Raw genomic sequence first — 26,770 nt, forward strand, 5'->3', positions numbered from 1 at the left:
AACTCTTTAAGTCTCTTACTAAAAGGCATTTTCTCCAGCCCTCAAATAATTGTTGTGGCTCTTTTTCAGCCTCTAGTTTTCCAACATCCTTTTAAAATGTGGATAAAACACACACAGTATTCCAGTTGTTTCACCAATATAGGTAACTCTTGAAAGTTCACTGAAGTTTGTTAATAACTGCCTGTGGTACTGACTGATGTAGGTATTATGCTGCAAAGTTGTAATGTATGGGCAGATCCCTACTGAAATCAAGGGAACTCCATGCAAATATAGCAGTCTGTCCACATGGTACAGGATCAGGGCCACATCATGAAGCTGTTCCAATATAAGTTAATATATTAAGTCCCTCACTACTACTAAAAAAACAAACCAAAAAAACCCTTTCAGATAACTTTTGCACGTATATTCCAAGCTAAATTCTAAAATAAAAATAAAACCACGCAAGTAATCCATAAATTTTTTACTATATAAACGTTCATTTTAACAAATGTTTTTCATAACTGAAAGTTCCTAAACTTGATATGTCTTTTGTTTCTGACCATTCCCCTCCTCAGTAGGCTGAATACAACAGATAATTCAGTTGAACAGGTCTATTACTGGAAATACATTAAAGTAAGGTGTATTTTTGTTAGTGTTTAAACAGGTGCAAGTTTGTGTGTGTTGACACTCTAAACCTGGCTTACTTTGATTCAGTCTGCATTGATAAATTAGGCACAAGCTAATCTGATATAACCAACATTAAACTGATATAAGAATGTCCACATGGGTGTTTTCACTGCCTTAAACCAATTTAAATTACACAGGTGCAACACCTTTGTGTAGACAACCCCAAGGGAAATTTCAGAGAATTTGTGATGGGGTATACAAATCGCACATTGGGCAACACAGGGTTAATGAGTTAATGTGGACTCAGGTTGCCCTACCCCATCATACTTGTGAGAGAGGTCAAAAATGGATGGAAGAGCTTAAAAGGGAGAAACCAAGCTCAGATGAGGGCAGTGCAAAGAGGACAGCAGACCTTCACTCCTTAGCTACTGAGAAAGGGCCGACGGAAGGCAGAAGCTCCTTGAATGACTTCAGCCAAATGACTCCTCCCTGAAAGAAGAGCAGGCTTGAAGCTGACTCACCTTGAGAGGGTTTTATTCCTCTCTATATACTTGGGAACCTGGTAACAGAACTGCACAGTGAGTTAATATGGAGAAGACAGGAAATCTTACTGGAACAGAAATTTGGTTGGCTGATAGCAGATCACAATTAACAGATAGTCATAAGTGTGTTTCATTGTATTTACCCTTGATGCTCAGAATGCTGAGGTACACTTATGGAAAGAGAATAAATGAGAGAGATTGTTGGAAGCACAATAATAACACAGATGCCTCTAAAACAGTGTTTATCAAGTGTTTAGAAAGGAATTTGCTATTGCTATCATAACACATCACAAGATTGAGAGGTGACTTGATCACAATGTATAAGTACCTTCATAGGGAGAAAATACTGGGTACTGAAGGGATCTTTAATCTAGCAGAGAAAGGTATAACAAGACCCAATAGCTGGAAGCTAGATAAGGACTTGTTTCTAATTTGAATTTAATAGTTGGGGTGATTAGCCACTGAAACACACTACCAAGCAAAGTGATGGATTCTCCATTTCTTGATGCCTTCAGATCAATACAGGATGCCTTTTTGGAAAACAAGTTATGCTTTAGTCAAACACAAGTTAGTGGGCTCAATACAGGGATAAATGGGTGAAATTTAATAGCCTGCAATATACAAGTCAGACTAGATGATCTAATACTCCCTTGTGGCCTTAAATTCTATTAATCCATTAATTTATAATGCCACATTACCACTTTCTTGCAGGAATGCAGCCTTCTTAATAATGGCTCATCCATGACTGTTCTTATTAAAGGAAGTATTGTTTTACTATTCACTGCCACGTAATTCCTGAAGGTGGTATTTCCACAGAATATATTACAATGTGTGGGTCTATGGGGATTTTAGTAGCATTGAGGCTCGCCTGGAATTTAATATAGGATCTTTTAAAACCCAATCTTTTTTCCCCCCAAAGACATGAAAAGACTTTCAGATTTAAAGAATATGCTCCTCGGAACAGGGACCTGAGGCTCAATCTTGACTCTTATTGAGGCAATGACAAAATTCTCATCCACTTTGATGAGGCCAGGTTTCATCCTTGTTCTTTATACTTGTTTGTAAAGAGCACAGAACCTTTTTTCGCACTAGACGTAGTCATTCTTTTGCCTCTTTTTTTCCCTTTACATAGAAATTACTCTGGATAAAATGTTTTGACATCATATACCAAAACTTGAGTCTCTTACCTGTGGGATAATTTGCAGTGTAGACACAAAGCAAATGAAGAGCTATTTGCATTAAGGAGTCATCCATTATAAACCATGGCCACAGAGAGTGGAGGACAGGGATAAGATGAGCCTCGAGTGCTGCCACCTAACAGCAAGGGAGGAGGAGGAATGTACGGTACAATAATGAATATTGTTTTGAAGTATTTTGTGCAATATTGAAAGCAAACAAAGGAAATTAAAGTATTTTAACATACTATGGAGTTCTTTTAAAAATTCTTTTTACCTTGAAGGATCCCTTTAATGTACTTTAGATTACAGAGTTAAAATTTACTTGGTTGCTTTAAATGGTAATACAGGCAGAAGACAGTCTTGTTTCAATACTGGAATGTTGTCTCCACAAGCTGCCTCAAGCACATTTTAATTCAAGTCAACACTAAGACTTGATTGAGCTGGTTCCATCTGGATTCCATAAGATTGTCTTTACTTACATGCACGGATACTTTTTGCTATTTTCTTGATACTGGAATAGTCTCCATTGACTTGTTAGTAAATTCTCATAGATGTGCATTGACTTCTTTTTTTTTTTTGTTTCATACTCATACTGTGTAAACTGAAGGTTATTTACCAGGAACTAAATACAGTAAAAGCCTGTTTATCCGGCATGTTGGGGAAATGGGGGGTACCAGTAAGTGAAAATTTCTGGTTAACTAAGAGTAAGGGAGTTTGGGTGTGGGAGCGGGGGCGGAGCGCGGGCTCTGGGAGGGCGTTTGGGTGCGGGAGGGGACTCCGGGTGCCAGATCAGGGAGGCACTCACCTCGGGCGGCTGCCCACAAATGGAGACCTGTCCCTGCTGTTCTGAGATGGAGGCGCGGCTAGGCAGCTCTGCGCTTCTGCCCTCCTCCGAGCACTCGCTCTGCAGTTCCCATTGGACGTGGACTGCAGCAAATGAGAGCTGCAGAGGTGGTGCCTGTGGGTGGAGGCTGTGTGCAGAGCCGCATAACCGCGCCTCCGCCTTGGTACAGCAGGGACAGATCACTGCTTGCGGGCAGCCATGTAGGGAGCCTGCCAGCTCCATGCCAACCGGACTTTCTATGAAGATTAGAAATGCCATTTATAGAGCTTTCTGGTTGGTACAGGGCCCGGTAACAGGACTTTTATTGTATATTGTTTCTGCAGATCTACACTAACAAGTCAATGTTGTCATCCTGGAATATTTTAATTACTGGTGTGGTGAGCATTCACATGAAACTGAAAATGTTCTAACATTCCAACTGTGATTTTACAAGGCCTCATCCTCCTACACATACTGTTTCCCTCTACCTCAACTAAATTAGTAACTAAAACTCTGGAAAAAGCAGCAAAGGAGGGAGGATCAGTGTAATTCTGCAGAGAATACATTCAGAGAACTTCAGTCATAAGTAGTAAAAAAAGATCACCTGTGCAATAACTGAGGTTCCTCGAGATGTGTGTCCCTATGGATGCTCCACTGTAGGTGCGGTAGCACCCCCATCCCTGGGATTGGAGATCTTTGGTAGCAGTGCCCATTGGATCATGCACACCTCCCTGTTTTGTGCTGTGAACGGCAGCTATATATAGTGCTGTATGGTCCAACTGCCCCCCAGCTTCTTCTCTCCAAAGCAGAGGGGAGGCGGGCAGGTAGTGGAGCACCAATAGGGGGACATCTCATATAACTCTTCCCTATATTTTTCCTCACCCCCATCCTTCCAATAAGTGTTCCATTTTTCACTTTGGAAATTTTGTCTTCTAGCAGGGGGAAGTAAGAAATGGGTAGGAAACAGAAAAGAAGGTTTATTGGAGCAGGTCTTTGGCATCCATAGTCCCCCACCTACCAGATATTTTGGCCACCAGCTACAGATTTTTAGCATAGCATCCCATTCCACCTCTGTTGGCAGAAGTTTGTATTCAATGGCTTGGAACTGAAGTTTCAGTATCAGTTAAAAGGTCTGATGTATGCATGTAATGTTCTCTGCTGCAGGAAACAATGAGCCATTCTGGCCATTGGTATTAAGATGAGGGCCAATCAACCTGAACAATATTTAAAATTGAACATATCTGTAATCTTTATTCTTAGACCCTGAACTAGCTGTATGTGGTAATATTATAATATAAATAGTAGGACTACTTACTTTGCACTCTTCATTTCGAAAGAGGCAGTTTCTTAGGATTTGCAGAACAACCCTTAGTTCCCTGATAAGATTATCCTCCTGTTTGGACAAAAATGTTTCAAGAGTGTCAATTTGAAAACAGAATCCATTTTATATAGGCAACGTGTTTGTCTTAATGGCTATATTGTAACACACAAGCTCGCCACTGATGCCACAGAACTAGCGTGACCAAATGTCCCAATTTTATAGGGACAAGTCCCGATTTTGGGGGCTTTTTCTTACATAGGCACCTATTACTCCCATCCCTGTCCTGATTTTTTACACTTCCTATCTCGTCACCCTACACAGAACCTTTACTTGTAGAATGCTAACCATCTCTGAAAAATTATATTTCAGTAAGCTCATCCACCACAGAAATCTATTTCTGTTCTATCAAGCATAAAGGAACAGAGATATAAAATAGGGTCCATGCTTCATCTCTGTAAGGTGATACATGTAACACTTGTTTTTAAATCCCTTTATGTATGCTGGCTGGGACTCTGAGTGATGAAGTAAAAGGCCTCTCAAAGAGGCTATGTGAGGGACTAAGAGGAGGGGAGGATGAAATAGAAGGAAATATGCAAGTCATTTTTACAAGTGACATTTGTAACACGTTTCTTCCCATTTTAACAAAATACAGATAACATGCAATCAAAGTTGCCATAGGCACTTCTATATATACTATTAGCTATCTTTGTATTGAAATAATAAATCCTAACTGCAATCCTCTTTCCAAAAAACCAATACCTTATAATTAAAAACTAACAGTATGGAAATCATTGGGATGTTAGAAAGTTACAAACATACGAACAGGATACTCATCCATAGTATTTACAGTATTGTGGCTCCATATATTTCTAGAATCATGTTCAACCCTCCCCTTCCAAAAGGGTGAAGAGTCCAAGCAGATAAAATTAGCTGGACTGATGATTAGCAGAACAGACACCCTGTCTGAATTGTTTCTTTCTACAGAAAGATTTAATTATTCGATTAAAACACAATAACTGGGCAATACTCTAACCAAATGCACTCTCACGTCCAAGAAAGAATATCAAATGTCTGAAAAAACATCTTCTACAGCAGATGCAATTTTTTTGTATCCGCCTTGTAGATTTTACAGTTACCTTTTTTTTCTGTGCTGTTTTTCCAGGCCTTAGGGATTCTAAGTTCAGCTGTGCATGAATGTGCTTCATCTGTTCCATGCAGCTGTCTATAAGGTCAGCTGAAAGACAAAATCCATACAATTCAGAAGCCTATTTATATTCAAAAATACCAAAAAACCCTCACTTGTAAATTAAAGTATAAGTAATTTTGTTTCCTAATCAACGCTTCAACTTTATGTCGAAAGCACAATTAAGGCTCTCTATATGATGGAAATGAGGCAAGGGTAAAAACAAGTAACCCAACTTGTTACACAAAATAATTAGGTGGTTAGGGTATCTCAACTGGCACCCAAGAACATGAATTTGTGTTCAATATCTAAACCCAGTTCACATTAAGAAGTTATGAACAAAGGGTCAGAGATCCATCAACCAAGTTGGAAAAAAAGCCAGGAACTGATGGAGTTAGGGATGTACACCTTTAAAACTCTCTCTGCTTCTGTGTGCATGCATCAAGGCATAGTGTCCTCTTCTAGGCTAATTGGTTTTTAACAGTTCTGGGATTTGTCAGGCAAGTGGGGAATCTATGAGGCAATTTCACATAGTCGAAGTTAACTACTGTACGTGACCTAACAGCAACGGGTGGGAAATGTAATGTCTTATATATACACTATACCTAGTGTTCTTCATCCCAGAAGACCCCAAAGTGCTTCACAAGTTTAGAATAATAAGCAGACTATACAAAGGGATCTACCTACAAAATACAGCCCTTCTGAGATGAAAAAAGATAACAGTTTAACTAGTTTATGACAACACACTATTATTATTAATTATTTGTATGCTTGGAGTGCCCAATGTGCTACAACTGTCCACATGCACAATGACACAGCGTCTTCACAGAGAACATCACAAAAGCACTGAGACACTGGTAAAGGGAAAACAAAAACAAAACAAAACAGGTGTTAGACACCAGCAGTATTTGAATGTTTTTAGTACTCTAAAGTGCTGAGGAAAATAGGTGTCAAAGCATTGAGAAAGACAGGTGTTGGAACACCACAAAAGTACACCGATGTGCCCAAGTTTCAGAAATGTATAATGGTGTACTGGACCTGACCAGCAGGTAGAGCTGGGATGAAGGAAGTATACTTAATGAGTGTCAAGTCACTGGTCTAAGCAGTAGCTTTTAGGGAGTTCTTTTGCTAACTATAGTCAAGAAGCAACATTCAGAGGGCAATACTTATACTTGGCAAGGGTTGTGGATGATTTCTAGTAAGGCTAATGCTCTATCCTATTCACTGTCTTCATGCATCTACATACTTCACAGCCAGCAGAGTTCTACCAATCTCATGCTAAGGAATCAAGAACCAGGAATGAGAATCTTATACAGACGATATCTTTAGACTGAGAATTAGAGCCTTTGTGTTTTCTAAATTTTATGTTTAATGCTCAGTGATATATATATATATATATAGTTTCAAAGAAACAACATAAACACAGATTTAAAAATATTCTTTTTTGAAATTTAGGCAAGTGAAATATTTGTCTCTCTCTATATCAGGTGTAGTGATTCAAACTGTATTCTAAAATTCACTAGGGCAGTAGATTCTATAATTACATCACACAGAGAATAGTTGTAAGGATTAAAAATAAATATAGAATGTATAATATTCTACTAATAAATCACATTGTTGAAAACCTACACACAAGCCTCCATTCTCTGATGAAAAGGTTACTTACATGCGCAGTAACTGTGGTTCTTTGAGATGTGTTCCCCTATGGGTGCTCCACTTCAGGTGCACAGATGCCCCAGATGCCTTCAGAGATTTTTGTTAGCGGTGTCTGTCTGGCCTACACATGCACACTGCACAACTTCATGTCCTGCTCAGAGGCTGAATAGGGCTGCATGGATGAACCACCCTCCGTTCCTTCTCTACTGCAAAGCCCCACAAAGGAAATACTAAAGCAGAGAAGGAAGGAGGGCAGGTAATGGAGCACCCATAAGGACACATATCTCAGAGAACCACAGTTACTGCCTGGGTGAGTAATCTTTTCTTCTTCTTTGAGTAGTGTCCCCATGAGTGCACTCCACTTCAGGTAACTCCTGAGCATCATCCCCGCAGGGAGGAAGGAGCTTTGGAATCAAGTGAAGAACTCAATAACGAACCACACTGCCAACCACTATATTAGATCTAGAGGCATGGACCAAGGTATAGTGCTTGGAGAAGCTATGTACTGAAGACCAGCTAGTGGCTCTGCCGATCTCATATACTAGAATGTCTTTAAGTAATGCCATAGATGTTGATTATGACCTTGTAGAGTGTGCTAACACCCAAGAAGAAGGCTAAATGCTGGTCGCTTTGTAACATGCAAAATACAACAATAGATCCACCTTGATAACCTCTGAGTGGAGAGAGTGGATCCTTTAGATCTGCTTGCAATGAAAACGAAGTCTAGGAGACTCCCAAAATAGTATGGTCCTATCCATATACAAGGCCAAAACTCATGTGACACCTAAGGTACGAAAGGAAGTCTCATGTTGAGAATTGTGTGGTTTCGGGGGGGGGGGGGGGGGGAGAGGAGGAGGAGGGGAAGGCAGTAAATGAATGGATTGATTAAGATGAAACTAGGATGATGCCTTAGTTAAGAGTGTAAGGAATAAGGAATTTAGGGATGGGAAGAAACCTTGTCTTTGAAGAATACTATGAAGGGGGAATATGCCATTAAGGCCCAATTTCTCCAACTCTTCAGGCTGATGTGATGGCTACTAAAAAGGCCATTTTCATGGGCAGGTTAAGTCAAAACTGGTGTTTTGATGCCGGCTGAGGTGGATGAGAGTTTTTTTCCCCTCGGGCATCTACTTAATCTTACTTGGGTATGGGGGGAGGTCACTGGGTCTTTGGAACCCGGAGAATTGGATTGGACAAGATCTCTGGGTAGCTTGTGACCTAATACATTTTCTTTTTTTGCAGGGGGTGTAAATTTCCAGATATCACAAAGTAACCTTGGTGTCTTTCAAAGCGTGCAGGGATTCATCTGTTGTTTCTGAAAACAGCTTCCTATCATCAAAAGGTTGATCCTTTCCAGTGCTCTGATCCTCTCTGGGAAAGCTGGACAGTTGAAGCCAGGATGCCCTGTGCATAACTACTGCCATAGATATGGAACAGACTGCAAAGTCTACTGCATCTAGGTACACTTGAAGGGATGTCCTGCCCAGTAACTGTCCTTCAGCAATGATGGCCTGAAATTGTTCTCTTTGCTCCAATGGAAAGTGCTCCATAAAAGCAGTAATTTTTGTGTGGTTTGTGTAATTATATTTTACCATAATTGCCTGATAATTCACTATTCGAAAAACTGCAGGATTGCAGATGAATAGGACTTTTTCCAAAATGGTCCAGACACTTCTGGCTTTTGTCATACTGAATTGACTTAATGTGGTGTTGTTTCACCATTCATTAACCGCATCCACCCCCAGAGAATTAGGTGGTGGTGGTGGGGAATGGGGGTGATAGAACAAAAATGTTGAGTCCTTGGAGAGGACATAATATTTTTTATCTGCCCATCTGCAAGTTTGCACTACTGTTGCTAGGGTCTGCCAAACCATCTTTTCTGGGTCCAAAAGGACCTCATTGCGAGGTAGCACAACTCTGGTTGGTGCTGTTGACTGCAGAATATCCCACAACTTGTGTTGTGATTCCTTGACCTCTTCGAGTGGTATCGGTAGAGCATCCACCTCCCATTTTGTAAGATCCTGAAATTGCAAGAAATCATCAGCCACAGAGGATGGTGGAAGCGTAACTGCTTCATCTGGAGACTATGAGGAAATGGTAGTTTGAGGGCTACCCTCCTTATCTGCACTGGCTTCCTGTACCTTTAGTGTCTCCTCTTGAGGAATGGGCTAGGGTGGAGGGGACAGCATGCCTCTCTTGTCCCAGTGGATGAGACTCAATGCCTTGGAAAACTGTTGTTGGTATGCTGTCCAGGGACCCCCAGCCTGGCTACTGTAGGGGGCCATACAGAAGAGGTGGTGACATCCAAGGTTCTTCCGACCATCAGTAATGTCTTCCCCAAAATTCCTCTCTCTCACGGTGGGTGTCAAAGAGTAGGTTCCTGTATGAATAGGCAGGAGAACCCTGCACAGAGACAGATGAGACTGAAGAGAAGTCTTCATTATCTTCCTCAACACTGACCAGTGGAGGAGCTCCAACCAAAACAGGTAATGAATTGGAATTGGAAGGCATCGGAGACATATGAGAGTCTGGTTGATCAAGTGGGTCTTGTTACCCATAAACTGCGGAGACTCCAGTTCATTTGTCAATGATAAACCCTTTGAATGCCTTAATTCTTCCTGGCCAATGAGAGCTGCGGGGAGCGGTGGGCAGCACATCCCTGCAGCCTGCGCTGCTTCCCGCAGCTCGCATTGGCCGGGAACAGCAAACCACGGCCACTGGGAGCTGCGGGCGGCCGTGCCTGTGGACGGTCAATGTAAACACTGTTTTGCGGCCTGCCAGTGGATTACCCTGACAGGCCGCGTTCGGCCCGCAGGCTGCCCACCACTGTCCTAAGGTAGAGAGCAGGTAAACCCCACTACTGTATATCTCCTGAGGTGAACAACTGTGGACTACTGATCTACCCATAAAGGGGCTGTTGCAACATTCTAAGGTTTACAGAGACTCTTGCACACTTCATAAGGCAGTATGAGAAACTGGGAATATAACATCACTACTGAGACAGAAGCAGCAGGGGAAGCTTAGGTGAGACAATCTCTGCGAAGTCCGTAAGTTTGGAAGGGGAAGGCAATTTCATAAGCTTGTAGTCAGAGTTAAGGTTGTTTTTGAAATTAGCTGCCTTCTCACTTGTCTATATGCTTACTAACCAGATGTACAAATTGTAATGGTAGATTAATATTGATGTAAATTCCCTTGTCAGTTAGAGATTTTTAACATTTTAGGAGTTTTAAAAATGAAGATGCTATAGTTTATGCTGTTCATATGAGGGTTATTCTAATTACTTCAACAATTTTAAATCCTTGAAGGATTTTTTCCCCATTTTTAACAGAATACAAATTTCTAAAACATTACACTTACTTAAAAGAGACAAGGTAAAAATAAACCCCTTGTTTTACCACATGGCATAAGAACGGCCATACTGGGTCAGATCAAAGCTCCATTTAGCCCAGTAGCCTGTCTTTCGACAGTGGCCAATGCCAGGTGCTTCAGATGGAATAAACAGAACAGTTAATCATCAAGTGATCCATCCCCTGTCACCCACTCCCAGCTTCTGGCAAACAGAGGCTAGGGACACCATCCCTGCCCATTCTGGCTAATAGCCATTGATGGACCTATCCTCCATGAACATTTCTAGTACTTTTTTGAACTGTGTTATAATCTTGGCCTTCACAACATCCTCTGGTAAAGAGTTCCACAGGTTGACTGTGCGTTATGCGAAGCAATATTTAACCTGCTGCCTATTAATTATTTGGTGACCCCCTAGTTCTTGTGTTATGAGGAGTAATTAACACTTCCTTATTTACTTTCTCCAAACCAGCGGAGGAAGAAAAATTCTCTATCACCCAGAGAGCAATGGAAAGGCGAATGTGTAAGATATTGCTCCATGATCATATACTGAATGAGGAGATCAGAAGGCATACAGAGGTGACTGATGTAGTGCAGGCGATGTAGTACGCAAAGCAAAGGTGGGTGGGTATTGTCATCTGCAGGCAAGACAATAGGTGGACAACCCGCATCAGTGACTGGATCCCCAGAGACCATAAACGACTGCTGGGCAGACCAAAAACATGCTGGGCTGATCCCATGACAAAACTCTTTGGCCAGAAATGGAAAGAATGTGCTCGCAACAAAATAGCATGGTGTGGCTTCGACTTGCGTTTGTGGAGGCATGGACAAGGACAAGCCGGCCAAAGGTGACAGTCATCAGATGGTCACTACTGCCTAGTACTAGAAAGCTAGATCCTCTTAAATGAAATGGTGTAGGTTGTAACCTGTTAATCCAACCTGAAATATTACTATTAATAATAAAGATAGGATTAATTCAAAAAAGTGTTAGATTGCACTGGGTACTGACATTTATATAAAATTGTAAACTTCAGTAATCAAACATTTTATTTACAGAGCAGCTTCTTTAGCTTTATTTTTAGACTGAAGACAATGAAAAAATACTATTGGCAAGCATTTGATTTACAGAATATTTTAAGTATATTGTAGCATGTGTCTCTTCAGGCTTACCTTCCAAAGCACATTTCTGGGCACTTTTACTGACAGCCAACAGGGACAGTAAAGCACCTGCAGCAACTCGTTTCAGCACATCTTTAGAGGATTTTCCTTCATAGCTCTGCAAATAAGCAAAGATTTTATCACTACACCGGAAAAGTAAAACATATACTGGAGAAATATTCATGATCATGTTTATGCCTGTAAAAGTGATGTACCATTTTGAATTCTCATTCTGATGACTCAAAATTAGAGCTTGTCAAAATTCAAATGTTCCATTTTGCAGGAAATTTCAACATTTCAAAATTTCCCACAAGCCAGAGATTATGCAAATTTTTGTTTTAGAAACACCAAACCATGGTGTCTATCTACTTTAATTGGAGAGAAACATATTGAAGTTAGAACAATTAATTTGGGTTTTTTTTCTCCTACACAACTATCAATCTGTGATAAATGTGTCTATATGGGCACTATTTTTTGCTGAGGAAAGTGTACTGGAAGATTAGCTAGATATTGGGAAAGTGACAATGTTAATCCCTAGGTTTAGTGTAAAGTCTTGAGTTTCTAAATACTATGTACTGATCTTGCTATACCAAGAGAGTTGCAAAAATCCACTCACCAATTTGTAACTTCCCCTAGGGAGTAAGCGGGGAGGAGCAGATAAGACACCAATTTCTACAGAATTGTAAATTCACTCTGCTGCTATTTGGTAAAGCTATGAACAGAACCCCAGATGTATACTTTAGAAGAGCCCTAAAAAGAGAGGGAATCCATAAGGCTGTGGAAAGGCTAGAGCTAACGGCACTAAGGAGGTTCTGGGGTTGTAGGGGAGGAGGGGAAGGTCTCCCTTCCAGCCACTGGAATGCACTAGAGGGAACTTAAATTATCAACAAAGATAGCACCCTAGTAAAAATCCTACCACCTACAACAGAAATTCTCCTGAGTGATTTGTGCCTAGACTTCACAGATTGTACCCCACCCGCATCTATCTTACATATCATCCCCTGGTTATTAGCTTTAGTCCTCCAGATACATCATTGTCCAGTATTTTTTCAAGCCCTAAATGTGCAATAAATTGATGCTTGCTTTAGGGTTATTTACTGCAGAGCTTAAGGCAGTAAGGCAGGCCTGAAAAAAAGAGTCAAAATAGGAATAAAAAAGAGCAATGTTTTACGGACAGCAAAACAAACATTTCAATTATGGGTATGTCTGCACAGCAAAGAAAAACCCGCAGCTGGCCAACTCAGGTTCACGGAGCCGTTTCATTGTTGTGTAAACTTCTGGGCTCAGGTTGGAGCCCTCACACCCCACAGGGTCCTAGAGCCTGGGCTTAAAGTCTACACAGCAGTGAAACAGCCCTGCAGCCCAAGCCCCAGAAGCCTGAGTCAGCTGGTACGGGCCAGCCGTGGGTTTTAATTTGCTGTGTAGACATACTCTATATGGGCAACTGAGAAGAGATTAAAATACAAAGGCATAAAGTGGTTCTGTATATATTACTAACACAAAGTTTAAGATAAAGATTTAGATGGCAATAGGTCATATCTAATGAAAACAGTTCTACAAGAAAAGAGAAGAGTAAAATACTGTAAGAACAGGGGATCTGCAAGGATATTGATGTAGGTGAAGTGGATGAGATGGGAGGGGGAATCTCTTCTGCTAGGACCACAACAAATGAAAATCTAGAATGAAGTACTGTTTATGAACAGTTCATCAACCACTAACAGATTTAACATAACTTGAAAAAAATATGATGCTGTAGTTCTTATATGTAGGTTACCTTTTGGCTGAAATATGGCAGTTCAAGGAAATCACCTTAGGAGAAATGAGTAGTGCGTAGAATTGGAAGGCATCTCAGATACTAACAAGAGAAGTCAGGGGAAATGGAAGCTAAATAAGAATGGCTTAGTTTGGGATGCAAAAAATTATATGTATTGGTTGTTGGAAATAAGAGGGAAATTTTTAAAGGTACAAAAATGATTTAGGCACTCAACTCCCACTGAAAGTCCATAAGAGTTGGTTGTCTAACTCCCCTTTGGGCCACTGAAAATCTCTCACTAAGCCCTCCAGCTGGGAAGTCTCTCAACAGCAGAAAACTGACTTTGGGCTTGATTTATTTTTAGGTATGCTAGCTTAGATGGGTATAATAAAGAAAGGAAGGGTCTAGGAGAGTGTAGAATTGTGGCAGCACATAATACCCCTCAACCCTCACAAAGGAGTATGTAATTAACCAACTCAAAATGTGATTGGTCCTAGGAAGGGAGGGACATAGCCAGAACAGCTGGGAGCTGTGCTGAGTCATTATGCAAGCAATCTCCAACATCAAGCTTTTAGCAAGCTCTGAAAGCAATGTGAAGCTTCCTTCCCTAAGTGGAAACCCCAGGGAAAGTGGTACCAGTTGGGGTAAATCAAGCCTCGAAGAGCCCTAAACCCACAGTGCAGGTTCAGTTTCCTATTAGACACATTTGAAAAACTAAACCCACCCCACAATAAGTATCTGGTGAAATGAAACAGAAGTTCAGTGACATTGCTAATCATGACTAACATTTTGTTTTCCACATACAATAGCGATTCTTCTAACAGTGGGTTAGCCAAGTATTCTGCTATTTCTATAACAGAATTTGGGGATTCATAATGGAGTAGTGTATGATAAAAATTAAAAGATTTAAACATTTTAATCTGTTAGTTTTCCCAGATCATTAATTACATTTTGAGTTCCTTCCAACTGAAGTTGCCAAAGAGCTTTCGTGATTCAACCACACATTTTATGCCCTTTTCTTAGTAAGTATTAAAGTCTTTTTTCCTACCTGTTCAAATGCTAATTGTCTCTATCTTGTCTAGTACTTAGAGTAATAAGTGTTCTCATCTTATTAATATTTGATATATATTTACTAATTGGTGTATTATGTTGTTTTTCTGTAATCTGAATATCCCATTATGTGACCCCTTAGGAGTAAATAAATGCTTCTAAGTGCTACTTATACAATATTCTTACCCATTGCTCAAAAGTTCATTTTTCCTTTTCTTCCCCTCAATTGTCTTGAGAAAACAACCGTAAAAAGTCCATATTCTCTGAGAACTCATCCCTTAACATATTCCCTACTACTTTAACTGGAGCAAAGATTGAGAGGTTAATCAGAGAAAACAGTATTAGATCAATCACAGGAAGTAATGATTCAGAAATGAGAAAAAGATCACTGCTACATTAGATGCACCCTGTTTTAGGTCAGACACTTCTTGGCATGGACAGCCTGCACTGTCTTGGTTGGGGCTGAGGATGGGAGGGTTCAAGATACAGATCAGGGGTATAAATTCCCAGAAAGCATAGAGATAGTGTTCTTCACTCACTGAAGAAATTAAAAACTGTCTCTACACTCACTGAAAAAGTTATCAGACCTCAAAGGCCAAGTCCTTTACCATGGCCTGCACTTCCCTTGATTGACCAATGCTTGAAGCCACAATACACACTGCATGGTCACTGCAGTGGCCATATATCTGGCTGAAGGGTCTGAGGCATCCATCGCTGCTTGTAAGGCTGTCACCAGCTGGGCTTCCCTATGATGCCCTTGAGAACCTTTCAGCCAGTGCTAGTGCCAGCCAATTGGGAGGCCCTACGAAGGAATATTTTTGGCCCTCCCCCCACAAAAAACACATACTAATAATTAATAGGGGGCCCTCTTGAGCTGCTTGGGCCCTAAGCAGTTGCTTAGTTTGCTTATGCCTGGTGCCGGCTCTGTTTTCAGCTGTCATGAGGGAGCTTTGTGAGAAAGGCACTCATCTTGTCCCATGCGAAAAAGTCACACTTATCGCAGCAGGCCCTCACAACCTTCCAAAGAGATTGAGGCATTTGTACTCCTTGACCTTAGGCATACTTTTGCTCATTCTCTATTTCTCCTACACAGCTAGTACAACTAAAGAGCCTGAGATGGGGTGAATGGAAGTAGTAAAATCTTAAGGGGCTCATCTAGTATCTCTTTTTGATCCATTTCACCATTGGTGGTATAGTGGCTGGTGTCTGCCACAATGGTTTGGCTGGATCAAGCAATCCCTCATTAATGGGGAGGATGATCCTGATGAACCAGAAGCTGACAGAATTTCTAATAGCTTGATTATTTCAGAGAAGTCCCATGTCTGACTCTCCAGCAATCCTCACAATGAGCTCCTGAAATGCTTTAGAATTGTTAGGTGCCAAGCACATATCTCTTTATCCAGCAATTAAGAGAGATTCTTTGGTGGCAAGATAGGGAGGTGATGTCATTCTGTGCCTGGATCTGGTTCCTCCTGATATTCTGGCATTGGTAGCCTCACCAGGGATACCATCTGAGAGAGATCTCTTCCTTGATGATGGAGTGACCCCCTTTCAGTGCCTGACTGACAAGACACTGAGGTGTCACTGCTGGCTTTGACACTGATGTTGAGGTTGGCTTTGGTGCTGGGGCTGTAAGTGTTGGCACCAGATTTTTTTTTTTTTTTTTTTTGCAGTGTCTTCTCCGTGCCAATCTTACGTGACTGAAGGGCTGTTCCATGATACTGGCATGTTCACTAATAGAATTCTGGAACTTGTTTCGTTCAAGGTTGCTCAAAGTAAGTGGAATTTTAGCCTTGCTCTTGCGACCAGTGTATCATAGCAGAGAAGGACAAGAATACAGAGCATCTGCTCAGAATATGCAATTTCCCTAAGCAAGAGAGACATCTACTGTATTCATCCTTCAGGAACACACAAGGCTTGAAGCTTGCAGATTTTGAGATTGTCATTTTGAAGAGCCCTATACAGGGTGTAAGAGTATAGAGGCGGTTTCACTAAAAAGTTCAGTACAGAGGGGTCACACCAGTCGAAATCAGGAGATCAGAAGTAGTTCTGAAGACATAAAGAAGTTAGCCTGAGCTAAGCATGAGAGACACTTGGCAGGTTCTGTCTTATTGCCACAAGCAGCAAGAGGAAACTGAAGGTTGTGGCCACTGGAAAAGGAGGTGAATAGTGAGGTAGCAAAATTTGCAGATGATATAGAATTACTCAAGATAGTGAAGTCCAATGCTGACTGTAAATACTTACAAAGGGATCTCACAAAACTGTGTGACTAGACAACAAAATGGCAGATGAAATTCAATGTTGATAAAATGCAGAAACAACGAGGAGTCCTTGTGGCACCTTAGAGACTAACATTTATTTGGGCATAAGCTTTCATGGGGTAGAACCCACTTAATCAGATGCATGGAGTGGAAAATACAGGAGCAGGTATAAATATATGAAAATATGTGATTTGTCTTACCAAGTGTGAGGTCAGCCTAACAAGACAATTCAATTGACAGCAGGATACCAAGGGAGGAAAAATAACGTTTGAAGGGGTAATAAATAAAATAAATAAATAAATGGAGATATCCTATCTCCTAGAACTGGAAAGGACCTTGAAAAGTCATTGAGTCCAGCCCCCTCCCTTCACTAGCAGTGACCAAGTACTGATTTTGCCCTAGATCCCTAAGTGGCCCCCTCAAGGACTGAACTCACAATCCTGGGTTTAGCAGGCTAATGCTCAAACCACTGAGCTATCCCCCTCCACCAGATGAGAGTGGCCCATAAATGCAGAGTAACTCACATTGGAAAACAATCTCAACTATACATACAAAATGTTGGGGATCTAAATTAGCTGTTACCAATCAAGAATTGATCTTGGAGTCATAGTGGATAATTGTCTGAAAACATCTGCTCAATTTTCAGCATCAGTCAAAAAAGCTAATAGAATGTTAGGAACCATTAGGAAAGGGATAGATAATAAAAACAGAAAATATCATTATGCCGTAATCCATGGTACGCCTTCACCTTTAATGCTGCATGCAGTTCTGGTCACCTCATCTCTAAAAAGATATATTAGAATAGGAAAAGATACAGAGAAGGGAAATAAAAATGATTAAGGGTATGGAACAACTTCTACATGATGAGAGATTAAAAAGACTGGGACTGTTCATCTTGGAAGAAACACAACTAAGGGGGGAATATGATACAGGTCTATAAAATCATGAATGGTGTGGAGAAAGTGAATAAGGCAGTGTTAGGTATGTCTTCACATAACACAAGACCCCAGGGTCTCCCAATGAAATTAATAGGCAGTAGGTTTAAAACAAACAAACTTCCTTTTTCCTTACTTCTTCACATAATGCACAGTCAACCCGTGGAATTGTTGCCAGAGGATGTAGTGAAGGCCAAAAGTATAACTGGTTTCAAAGAAGCATTAGATAAGCTAATGGAGGACAGGTCCATCAATGGCTATTAACGAGATGTTCAGGGATGCAACCTCGTGCTGTGGGTGCCACGACACCTCTGATTGCCAGAAGCTGGGAGTGGACAACAGGGGATACATCACTTGTTAATTGTCCTGTTCTGTTCATTCCCTCTGAAGCATCTGGCACTGGCTGCTATCGGAAGATAGGATATTGGGCTAGATGGACCACTGGTCTGACCCAGTTTTGCCATTCTTACGTTCACACCACCCTTCATGTCCACGCACAAGAGCTTAAGATGTCACAGGGCACGAGAGGCCCCAACAGTCACTGCTACTCAAAGTTTTTCAAGTCTCATGTGTGTAAATAAAGCACATCTACAGTAAGATCCACACCGACACATACTTGAAAAAAAACTATTGTTCCAGCAATTGTGGCAAAATAATGGAATATTAAGAGAAATATCACTGGGCGTCTAGGTATCAGAACAATAAGAGCAGTTAGCCATATCTTATTATAAAGAACAAATTCAAACAAACTTGACAGCTTCTAGTGACTAAAACTAGTGGAAAAAAAGACCGATCTTAAATATTCCAAGGCATATTTCGAAAAGTAGGAATCCTTTTGGCCAAAATATTGAATTATTTCCAATTTAAATTTGCATAATGATATTCTAATTATGTAAAATCTTCCCCTGCAGTTGAAATCAGATATTGTATTCACGTCCTACCCTAAACTATTATGTAATGTCGCTGTGTGGTGTTAACCAGCTGTCGTCTTCAGAAAAAGCTGTATAACAGTGGTGGGAAGAGTGATTTCTATACGCAGTTAATAAACCAGTTTGTCTGAAGTGCTCTGGATTCTTTACTAAGATTAGTTCTCAAAATAGGTTGGCCTAGCTTTTAATTAGACATTCAGAATTACAATAGAAACATGATCTCAGACATATAATCAAAACCATAATACCATCGTATTAATTTATTGAATATACAAATTTATACCTGAATTATTAATTCATTAAGTTTGGCTCCTGATGCCAAACTTCCTTCAGTTTCATCTAGAAGAAAAGTAATTGTTGGGTTGGGGCAAATATTCTGTTTATCTTGGAGCTGCCTTTTCCCTTCTTCAGCCAAGAGAATGGAGAGGAATTGCAAACTGGCCATATATAAGCTGGGACATGTGGTAGACAGATGCACACAGTCACATATTGTATCTAAAAGGTCAAATACATAACAGATTTTTTTTTAAAATTTCAGCATCAAGACATGGTTAAACATTTCAGAACTGGAACAGACTAATCCAAGGTATGTGCCTGGGTCATGGAACAGCACACCAGTGCTTGCAAGAGACATCCAATGAGCCCTAAGTATTTGCTCCTAAGTTTAAAAATATATTTTTGTATTCTAAATTTATGGAAAGTGTGAATGATTAAGTACACCTCTACCCTGATATAACGCTGTCCTTGGGACCCAAAAAATCTTATCGCATTATAGGTGAAACCGCATTATATCGAACTTGCTTTGATCTGCCGGAGTGCGCAGCCCCCCCCGAGCGCTGCTTTACCGTGCTATATCCGAATTCGTGTTATATCGGGTTGCATTATATCGGGGTAGAGGTGTATTCCATGTTACATTTGAAATTTAAAGAACAAAACCACAAATGAGCACTGAAACTGTTTAGTCAACCTTCACTTGCTTGAATTTTGTAGCCTTCCCCTCACTTTAGACCAGAGCTTGCATTATACTAAAGACAGCAACAGTCCGAAGCTTTTCATTAGAAGCTGACTCTGTTGGCAGAAGTGCAGTTAGGCCCTGGCTCAACAAGTTACTTAGCACATGCCTAACTAAAAGCATAGATTTCAATGGGACTACTTAGGTGACTGATTGTAGGCACATGCTAGATTACCTTGCTTAATCAGGGTCTTAATTATAATAATTAAATTATTATTTGTGTAATAGTTTAAACTATTATACAATAACAAGTGACTACATAATGACTCATGCAGCAAGAAAAGTTTGTGACCTTTAAAAATATTTTTCAGGCTTGTATGTTTTTGTTTGCTTTCTTACGGTTTTACATAAACTATCAGTGTAAGAAAAAAAACCCAAACAAAAAACAGTATGCTATGGCTCTGTTCAGCCTCTAATTAAAGCTGATTTACTTTATCCCAAAGTTCAGAACCAGAAACTGTTAAAGTCTATATAAAAAAAAATTGGAAAGCTGTGTAATAGCTGAGAAATGACTTTACGGAACTATATAAGTAATGTTATAAAAACAAACAAGGGTAAAAATACACTCCATATCTTCTCAGTAAAAAGCAGACACATTTTGTTTATTGTTATGGACATGTCCTTTATAAGTATTTGATAGCATCTAATAAGAGGTCATCCTCATTATTAGCTGCAAGGCCTAAATCCATCTAAGAATAGGCATTACCAATTATTGCAGTCCAATGTTTTCCAAGAGCTGCTGTCACAGATGGAAGAGCGATTTGGCCACTTTTCCTTAACAGTATAGCCAGAAGGCTAAACAAGTCTGTCCATGTTTGGTGAACCGCAGATGTTAACTCAGTATCTGCAAACAGAACATAGGAAGTTCAAGCTACTGACACATAAACAGAAATCTGGATATCTAAGCCTGACCACAGAAACTTACCTTTAAAATAAGAAGTGATGAAAAAAAAAAAAACCACACCAAACAAACATGCAACCCCCATCCCATACACAAATAATTCAGCCCCAAACCAATTTTAACTCAGTTTCTCTCCTTATTTCATAATTATGCTAGAAGACTAGAGAGTAAATGGCTAGCAGATATAAACTTCTAAATATTAGCATGTAGCAAATGAAACATGTAACTCTACAGTTTAACATACAATGTCAGGAAAGATGGTACTGATTTTGCTGAGTAAGACATGCATCTGTCTGTCTAGACATGAGAAGTATCTACATATTACCCAAGCCATCCAGAGAGCGAAGGGAGAGGATCATTAAGGTATTTCCCAAAAGAGGTTTCATTAGTTCATCCTGGATTACAAGGTGAGTGTCTACCAATAAACATGATTGTAGAAGCTTGGACACTGAAGACAAGTACTGAAGTAGGAATAAAACCTGTTAAAATAGTAAAAAGGACACAAAAGCTGGATCCTTGCAACCTGATTTTACAGTATGTAAAGACCTACGTTAGGCAATACCACATAATGCACCTTTTTGGGAATCTATATCTGTTTATATATCTATATATATAGTTAGCAGAATTTGATATATATTTTTTAATTTGACTTTTTTTGTCCATTTTTATTTAAGATTTTTTTATTTTTAACTATTTTTATTTTTAAAGTTGTGGGGGATAGGGTTGGACTTAGGGTTAGGGCTGTACTGACAGCGGGGGGGCTCTCTCTATGGCCCCGGGGAGCAAGGTGCAGGGGAAGCTGCAGTCGTCCTGGACTTGCAGAACAGAGATGCCCAGCCACAAGAAGGATTAACTTGTGGCTACGGAGGTGGTCATTCCACTGCCGAACAGTTCCTGCCAGGGGCGGCTCCTACACTCCTGGCTGGTGAGTGAGCGAGCTGGGCCATGACTAGGGAGCTGCAGAGGGCTCCCTGCACAGCCGTGGAGCTGGTGACACTGGATCCCTGCTGGCATAAGGTGCAGAGAAGGCTCGGGGTCCTGTCTGGGCATAGCAGATTCGTCGTCGTCCCCGGCTGCAAAGAAGGCCACCCTGCTGCTGACTAGTTCCTAAAGCCCCCCACAGCTGGGCTGAGGGGGTCTTTGTTCTGCTGGGCCAGGACTGCAACCTTCCCTGCACCATGTGTCTGCAGGAATTGGGTGTCATTGGCTTCACTCACACATTCACCAGCCAGGAGTGGGGGAGCCACCCCCATGCAGGAACTGTTCAGCAGTGGGGTAGCCTTCCCTGCCACCAGGGGCTCGTCTTCCTCCTTGAAGTCCTAGTCACGGGAGGGTCTCTGCTCTGCAAGGCCAGGACAACTGTAGTCTCCACTGCACCTTGATTCTGCAGGGATCAGGTGTCACCAGCCCCGCAGACATACAGGAATCCTCTGCAGCTCTGCTGTCACAGCCCTATCCCCTCATTCTTGTGACAATGGAGTTGCTGGTGACACTTGATCCGTGCTAGCACAAGGTGTGGGAAAGTCTGTAGTCCTGGTGGGGCAGAGCAGAGACCCCCGGCATGCCCAGCTAGTGAGTGAGAAAGCAGGTCTGTGTCAGCAGGACTCAGTTTTAGCAGTGGGGTGGCCTCCCCCACAGCTGGGGGCTCCTCCTCACAGCCCTCTGCTCTGTCCCATGAGGACCGCAGACTCTCCCCGCACCTCCACCCCTAATTTGTCACCAGCCCTGAGGCAGCACAAGGAGCCCTATACTGCTGCACTGTCACAGACCCAACTTAGTCCCATGACAGCAGGGCTGCAGAGGACTCCCAGCATGGACTCCCAGATACACCCAGAGTATAGATACTCATTGATTTTTTTGTCATTGATTTCAGTGTCAGCTGAAACTGACGTTTCCTGAGAGTTATCAATTAAAATTTAATCCTGTCAAGCCTAAATATATATATCAGTTAAAGAGATGGGGCAATTAAGGTGATGTTTCTGCCCCGCAAACATTTATTATACAAGATGATGGAAAATTCCCATTCTGCAGACACTGGTGTGAAATTCAAGGTATCACTGATAGAGAAGGAAATTTCTTAGGAGGAAGTTATGGAAAAACCTAGAGGACTAAACGATATTCCTCGGAATAGTTGTGAAGCAAACAGAAAAATACAGCATGGGGACACTGATGAGAATATGAATATATCCTGATAATGGCCACTGTAACTGAAGATTTTAAAAATGCTAGTGATTTTTCCAAAGGAACTAAAGGAGGGTCAGTGAATTACATCTTTTTGAGTGTTTCCAGACTCTCTCAAAAGAGGCTCTCTTTGCAGTCTCTTTGGTAGTTTAAGTAAATTGTTTGATAAAAGAATATGGCAGCCCTTCGCACAGTTATATATACACATTTAGACTATGAAAGTTCTTTTTGATACAACTTAAATGTTGTGGAAGACCTTGGCTTCAATTTTTCACCCCGTACATCAATGGTCAGCCTCACAAAATATTTGAGGAGTGGATAATGACTTCTCAGTACATCCGCCTGCGAAACTTAAGGAATTAGTTTTTTTTATTTCTTTCTGACGTTTGCTGTGACAAGTTCTGCCCATGTTTTTTTCTATATAATATTATTTATTTTATGAAAGAAAAACCATTTAGCATTAGGGCCCCAATCCTGGAAACTCTTAAGTATGTGCATAACTATACATATGCAAGTTGTCCCATTAACAACAGTTTAACTCTTCATGTGCAAAGTTACACATCTGCTTTAATGTCTGCAAGATCTAGGGCCTCAACTGAAGTGGCCATGTTTGTTGTGGACAACTAGATGGAGAAATATGAGTGCAGCCAGATGCAAGGATTTGCATGCTAAACAGTTACTTAAAACAACACATATATGAGATAGTAACTAGTTGAAACTATTCAGTATAAAACATCATAATGCCCAGCCTGTCATGTGCTTTTGTATAACCAAAGAGTTCATTCTGAAGACATAAGGCTACATTTTTACAACAGAACATGTGGAGCAACAGTATCCTAGCAATTTGCTGATAGTCTTCGTTTTATTTAAACATTTCAGAACATTTTTTTTCATGGAAAAATGGACACAGCAACAAATTATTTTATCTGGCTCCACTTACTTTAAGCTAATTGACACTTTTAAAATATAATGTCTTTGGCATAATGACTATTATGGTGTTTCAATATAATTATTGTGATTCCATTCCTATCACAATAGCAATGGCTGTATCATCACTATTAGAATACACTATGACTAAGATTCAGTTTTTGTCACGGGTATTTTTAGTAAAAGTAATGGACAGGTCACGGGCAATAAACAAAAATTCACAAAAGCCTGTGACCTGTCCCTAACTGTCACTAAACATATCCCTAACTAGAGGGATAGGCAGGGATACCCACTGCTGCTGGGCCTCTCGGGTCCCACACTGGTATGGTGCATGGCACTCCGGAGTCCCCCTGCCCGTGGGGCAGGGCAGGTGCAGGAGGTCCGCCAGCCCCCTGCCGCTTGCTGTCTACCAGCCCCATGGCAGAAAATATCACGGAGGTCAATGGAAGTCATGGATTCCATGACGTCCGTGACCTAATTGTAGCCTTAATTATGACTTGGAGAGTTTCTCGTTTATCTCTACATATCACACTAGGTCAAAAATTAACATACAGAATTAGGGTAGCGTTTGGGAGGTTTTTAATCAAGTTTTAAAGAAAATTTTTTCTTGATGGTTTAGAATAGATTGTCAAAACTGTTTTATAGTTTGACAGTTTTATGTATAACTTTTAAAAACACAATGAATAGCCTACTGTGAATAGTGCATAGTATATTTTCCTCTCAAGTTTACATAATAATTTGATTGAATTATGATTTAATGTAATTTACATGACAATTCAGAATAGCTTTGATACAGCTGTTCTAAGATATTGGGTATACAGTGTAAACAAACTGATATAGTTGTATACATTTAATGAACTTCAGGATTTTTAAATTCATACAGTGCATTTCATAATCACATACAACTAACCTGAACTTTTGTATGTTCAATGTGACATGGATGAGGCAGAGGAGCTTTCAATTCCAACATACATCTTTCAACCAACCTAGCATTTACAAGACTAATGGAAAATATAGGATAAATAGTTTGTTAGAGTAATATATGTTTCAACTTTCATGCAAAACAAAAGAAACTTTATAAATATGCTTTAAAGATAACAGTACATATCATTAACTTAGAGTAAAATACATTACAGGGATGTGACAATTATCCCCAAATAGTTATAGTACTTCAAACCCTAGTGCAGATGCACTTATACTGGTATAAAAGGTGTTTGTGTTTTTTTTTTTTTTTAAAGCAAAATAGTTTTACCAGTACAACCACTAGTGTGGATGTTGTTATATCAGTAGGGAGGTGCCTGATTCTAGTATAGATTATTCCCCTTCCCGTACAGGAATAAGCTATACAGGTATAAACCCCTTAATATTGGTGTAACTGCATCTACACTAGTAGGATTTTTACTGATTTAATTCCATTAATATGTATTGTGTAGACAAGCCCCTAATAAAAGTTTTTGACATTCTAAAGAGTGTCCTGCACTAAGATACAACTGGCAGGAAGCTTCACTGTTTAAAAACAGTGTCAGATACTTCCTTCATGTGACCAAATGTAGTTCTAATGCTTCATATGTCACAGGTGGACCAACCACTTACAGTCTGAAAAACTAAACCTTTTTTGTAACATACTGTAACTACATTTGTTCTAAAAATATATATTAACTTTAACCTGAGTATCACTTTAATGTTGTTTAGTATTAACAGTTTTTGCATTTAATTACTTTGAGTTCTTTAAAAAAAAGAAACAAAAATAGGGAGGGTCTCAAACCTAAGCCCTCTCACAGCTGCCAAATATCACTTGGAGATACAGGAGAGGGAAAAAGGACAAGTCCCATGCTGTCAAACTCCACTTTCCCCTCCAAACCCAACTTTCCAATATACACAAACATACACTTTGTTCAATGAAAAAAAATCACAATGAAATATAATCACTTACAACTCTCAATGTCTGATGATCACATATTCAAAAATGGACAATAAATAAATACCCATCTGAACAAAGGTTAATCATTACCAGAGGGAAAGAGGAGATGCCCGCACTGACGAAAACCTGTACCAGAAAGACTCACTGAAAATAATGAGAATCATCTGTCTGGAAATAGGTACCTTTTCCGTAAGCATAAAATGAACACATGCGTCTGCTAGCTTTATTTAAAAAGTGTTAGTGAACATTTCAGAGTACCCGAGAACCAATCAATATCTGTCACAAAGTTCTGGTTAGAAACATGGATATTGCTGATCCTATTCTAGTTCTCCTTTACTGCTGCACCTGTTTGTAGCTCAGCAGTTATTGATCTCTTACCTACTGAGAGGTGTTAGTAAGTGTGCTTGTCGAAGAGCAATTCCAGTGTCCTTTGGAACAACCACCAGCAGGTTGTCCAGCAGGCTGCATACAGCTGACAGGAGAGGAGGTGTGACTAGAGCACACTGATTAGAAAGAACACCAGACTGGGGAGAATCATGTGGAGATGCTGTTGTGGTTGTGTCACTCTGACCTAGAACACAGTGACCAAAACAAAAACACTCATCCAAAGACAAGACAGAGTAATTACATAATACAAAGAACTATATATTTTATTTGCTACCCAGTGTATCCAACTCCCCTATAGATTTTTAAACAGTAAAACAAGAGCTTCTTGGAACAAAACATACGAAGTTTCATATGGTTACACCTCAAACTATAAGAAGTCAAATATGGAAAGCTGCTTGGCAATTTGCGGAACAAGAAACCTAAATGAATAATCAGAAAAAAGACAAGCGGGAAAAAATTAAAATAATGAATGAAATATTTTTATGCAGTGTTTCCCTTAATTATTGTTTTTATTTAATCATTTGTGATAATAAAATATATCACAAATTATATAAATTAAGTAAGATGATGCCCAGATTCTATGACTGAGGAATCCAGAGAAGCATATTCATAATGCTTGCTAATTTGCCTGAAAATGTTAAAAATACAGTTTTTCATTGTAACATAACAATCACTTTAAAAAACTGCTCTGCTACAGGGGG

General features: G+C 40.2%; 1 protein-coding gene across 4 annotated transcripts in view; it reads right to left on the minus strand.

Annotated features, from left to right (window-relative positions):
- The window catches only part of RTTN (rotatin), a 180,885-nt gene that overhangs the window by 25,643 nt on the left and 128,472 nt on the right, over positions 1-26,770 (minus strand). For all 4 annotated transcript variants that reach the window (XM_054020287.1, XM_054020284.1, XM_054020283.1 and 1 more), the window contains 9 exons: positions 26,061-26,253; positions 24,672-24,762; positions 20,979-21,132; positions 20,459-20,596; positions 19,024-19,235; positions 11,825-11,930; positions 5,607-5,704; positions 4,465-4,542; positions 2,336-2,462 (listed from right to left, as the gene is read on the minus strand). In XM_054020287.1, coding sequence (XP_053876262.1) covers positions 2,336-2,462; positions 4,465-4,542; positions 5,607-5,704; positions 11,825-11,930; positions 19,024-19,235; positions 20,459-20,596; positions 20,979-21,132; positions 24,672-24,762; positions 26,061-26,253 — 1,197 coding nt within the window. The remainder of the gene's footprint in view (positions 1-2,335; positions 2,463-4,464; positions 4,543-5,606; positions 5,705-11,824; positions 11,931-19,023; positions 19,236-20,458; positions 20,597-20,978; positions 21,133-24,671; positions 24,763-26,060; positions 26,254-26,770) is intronic.

This window comes from Malaclemys terrapin, chromosome 2, assembly GCF_027887155.1.
Source record: "Malaclemys terrapin pileata isolate rMalTer1 chromosome 2, rMalTer1.hap1, whole genome shotgun sequence".
Classification (NCBI taxonomy): domain Eukaryota; kingdom Metazoa; phylum Chordata; order Testudines; family Emydidae; genus Malaclemys; species Malaclemys terrapin.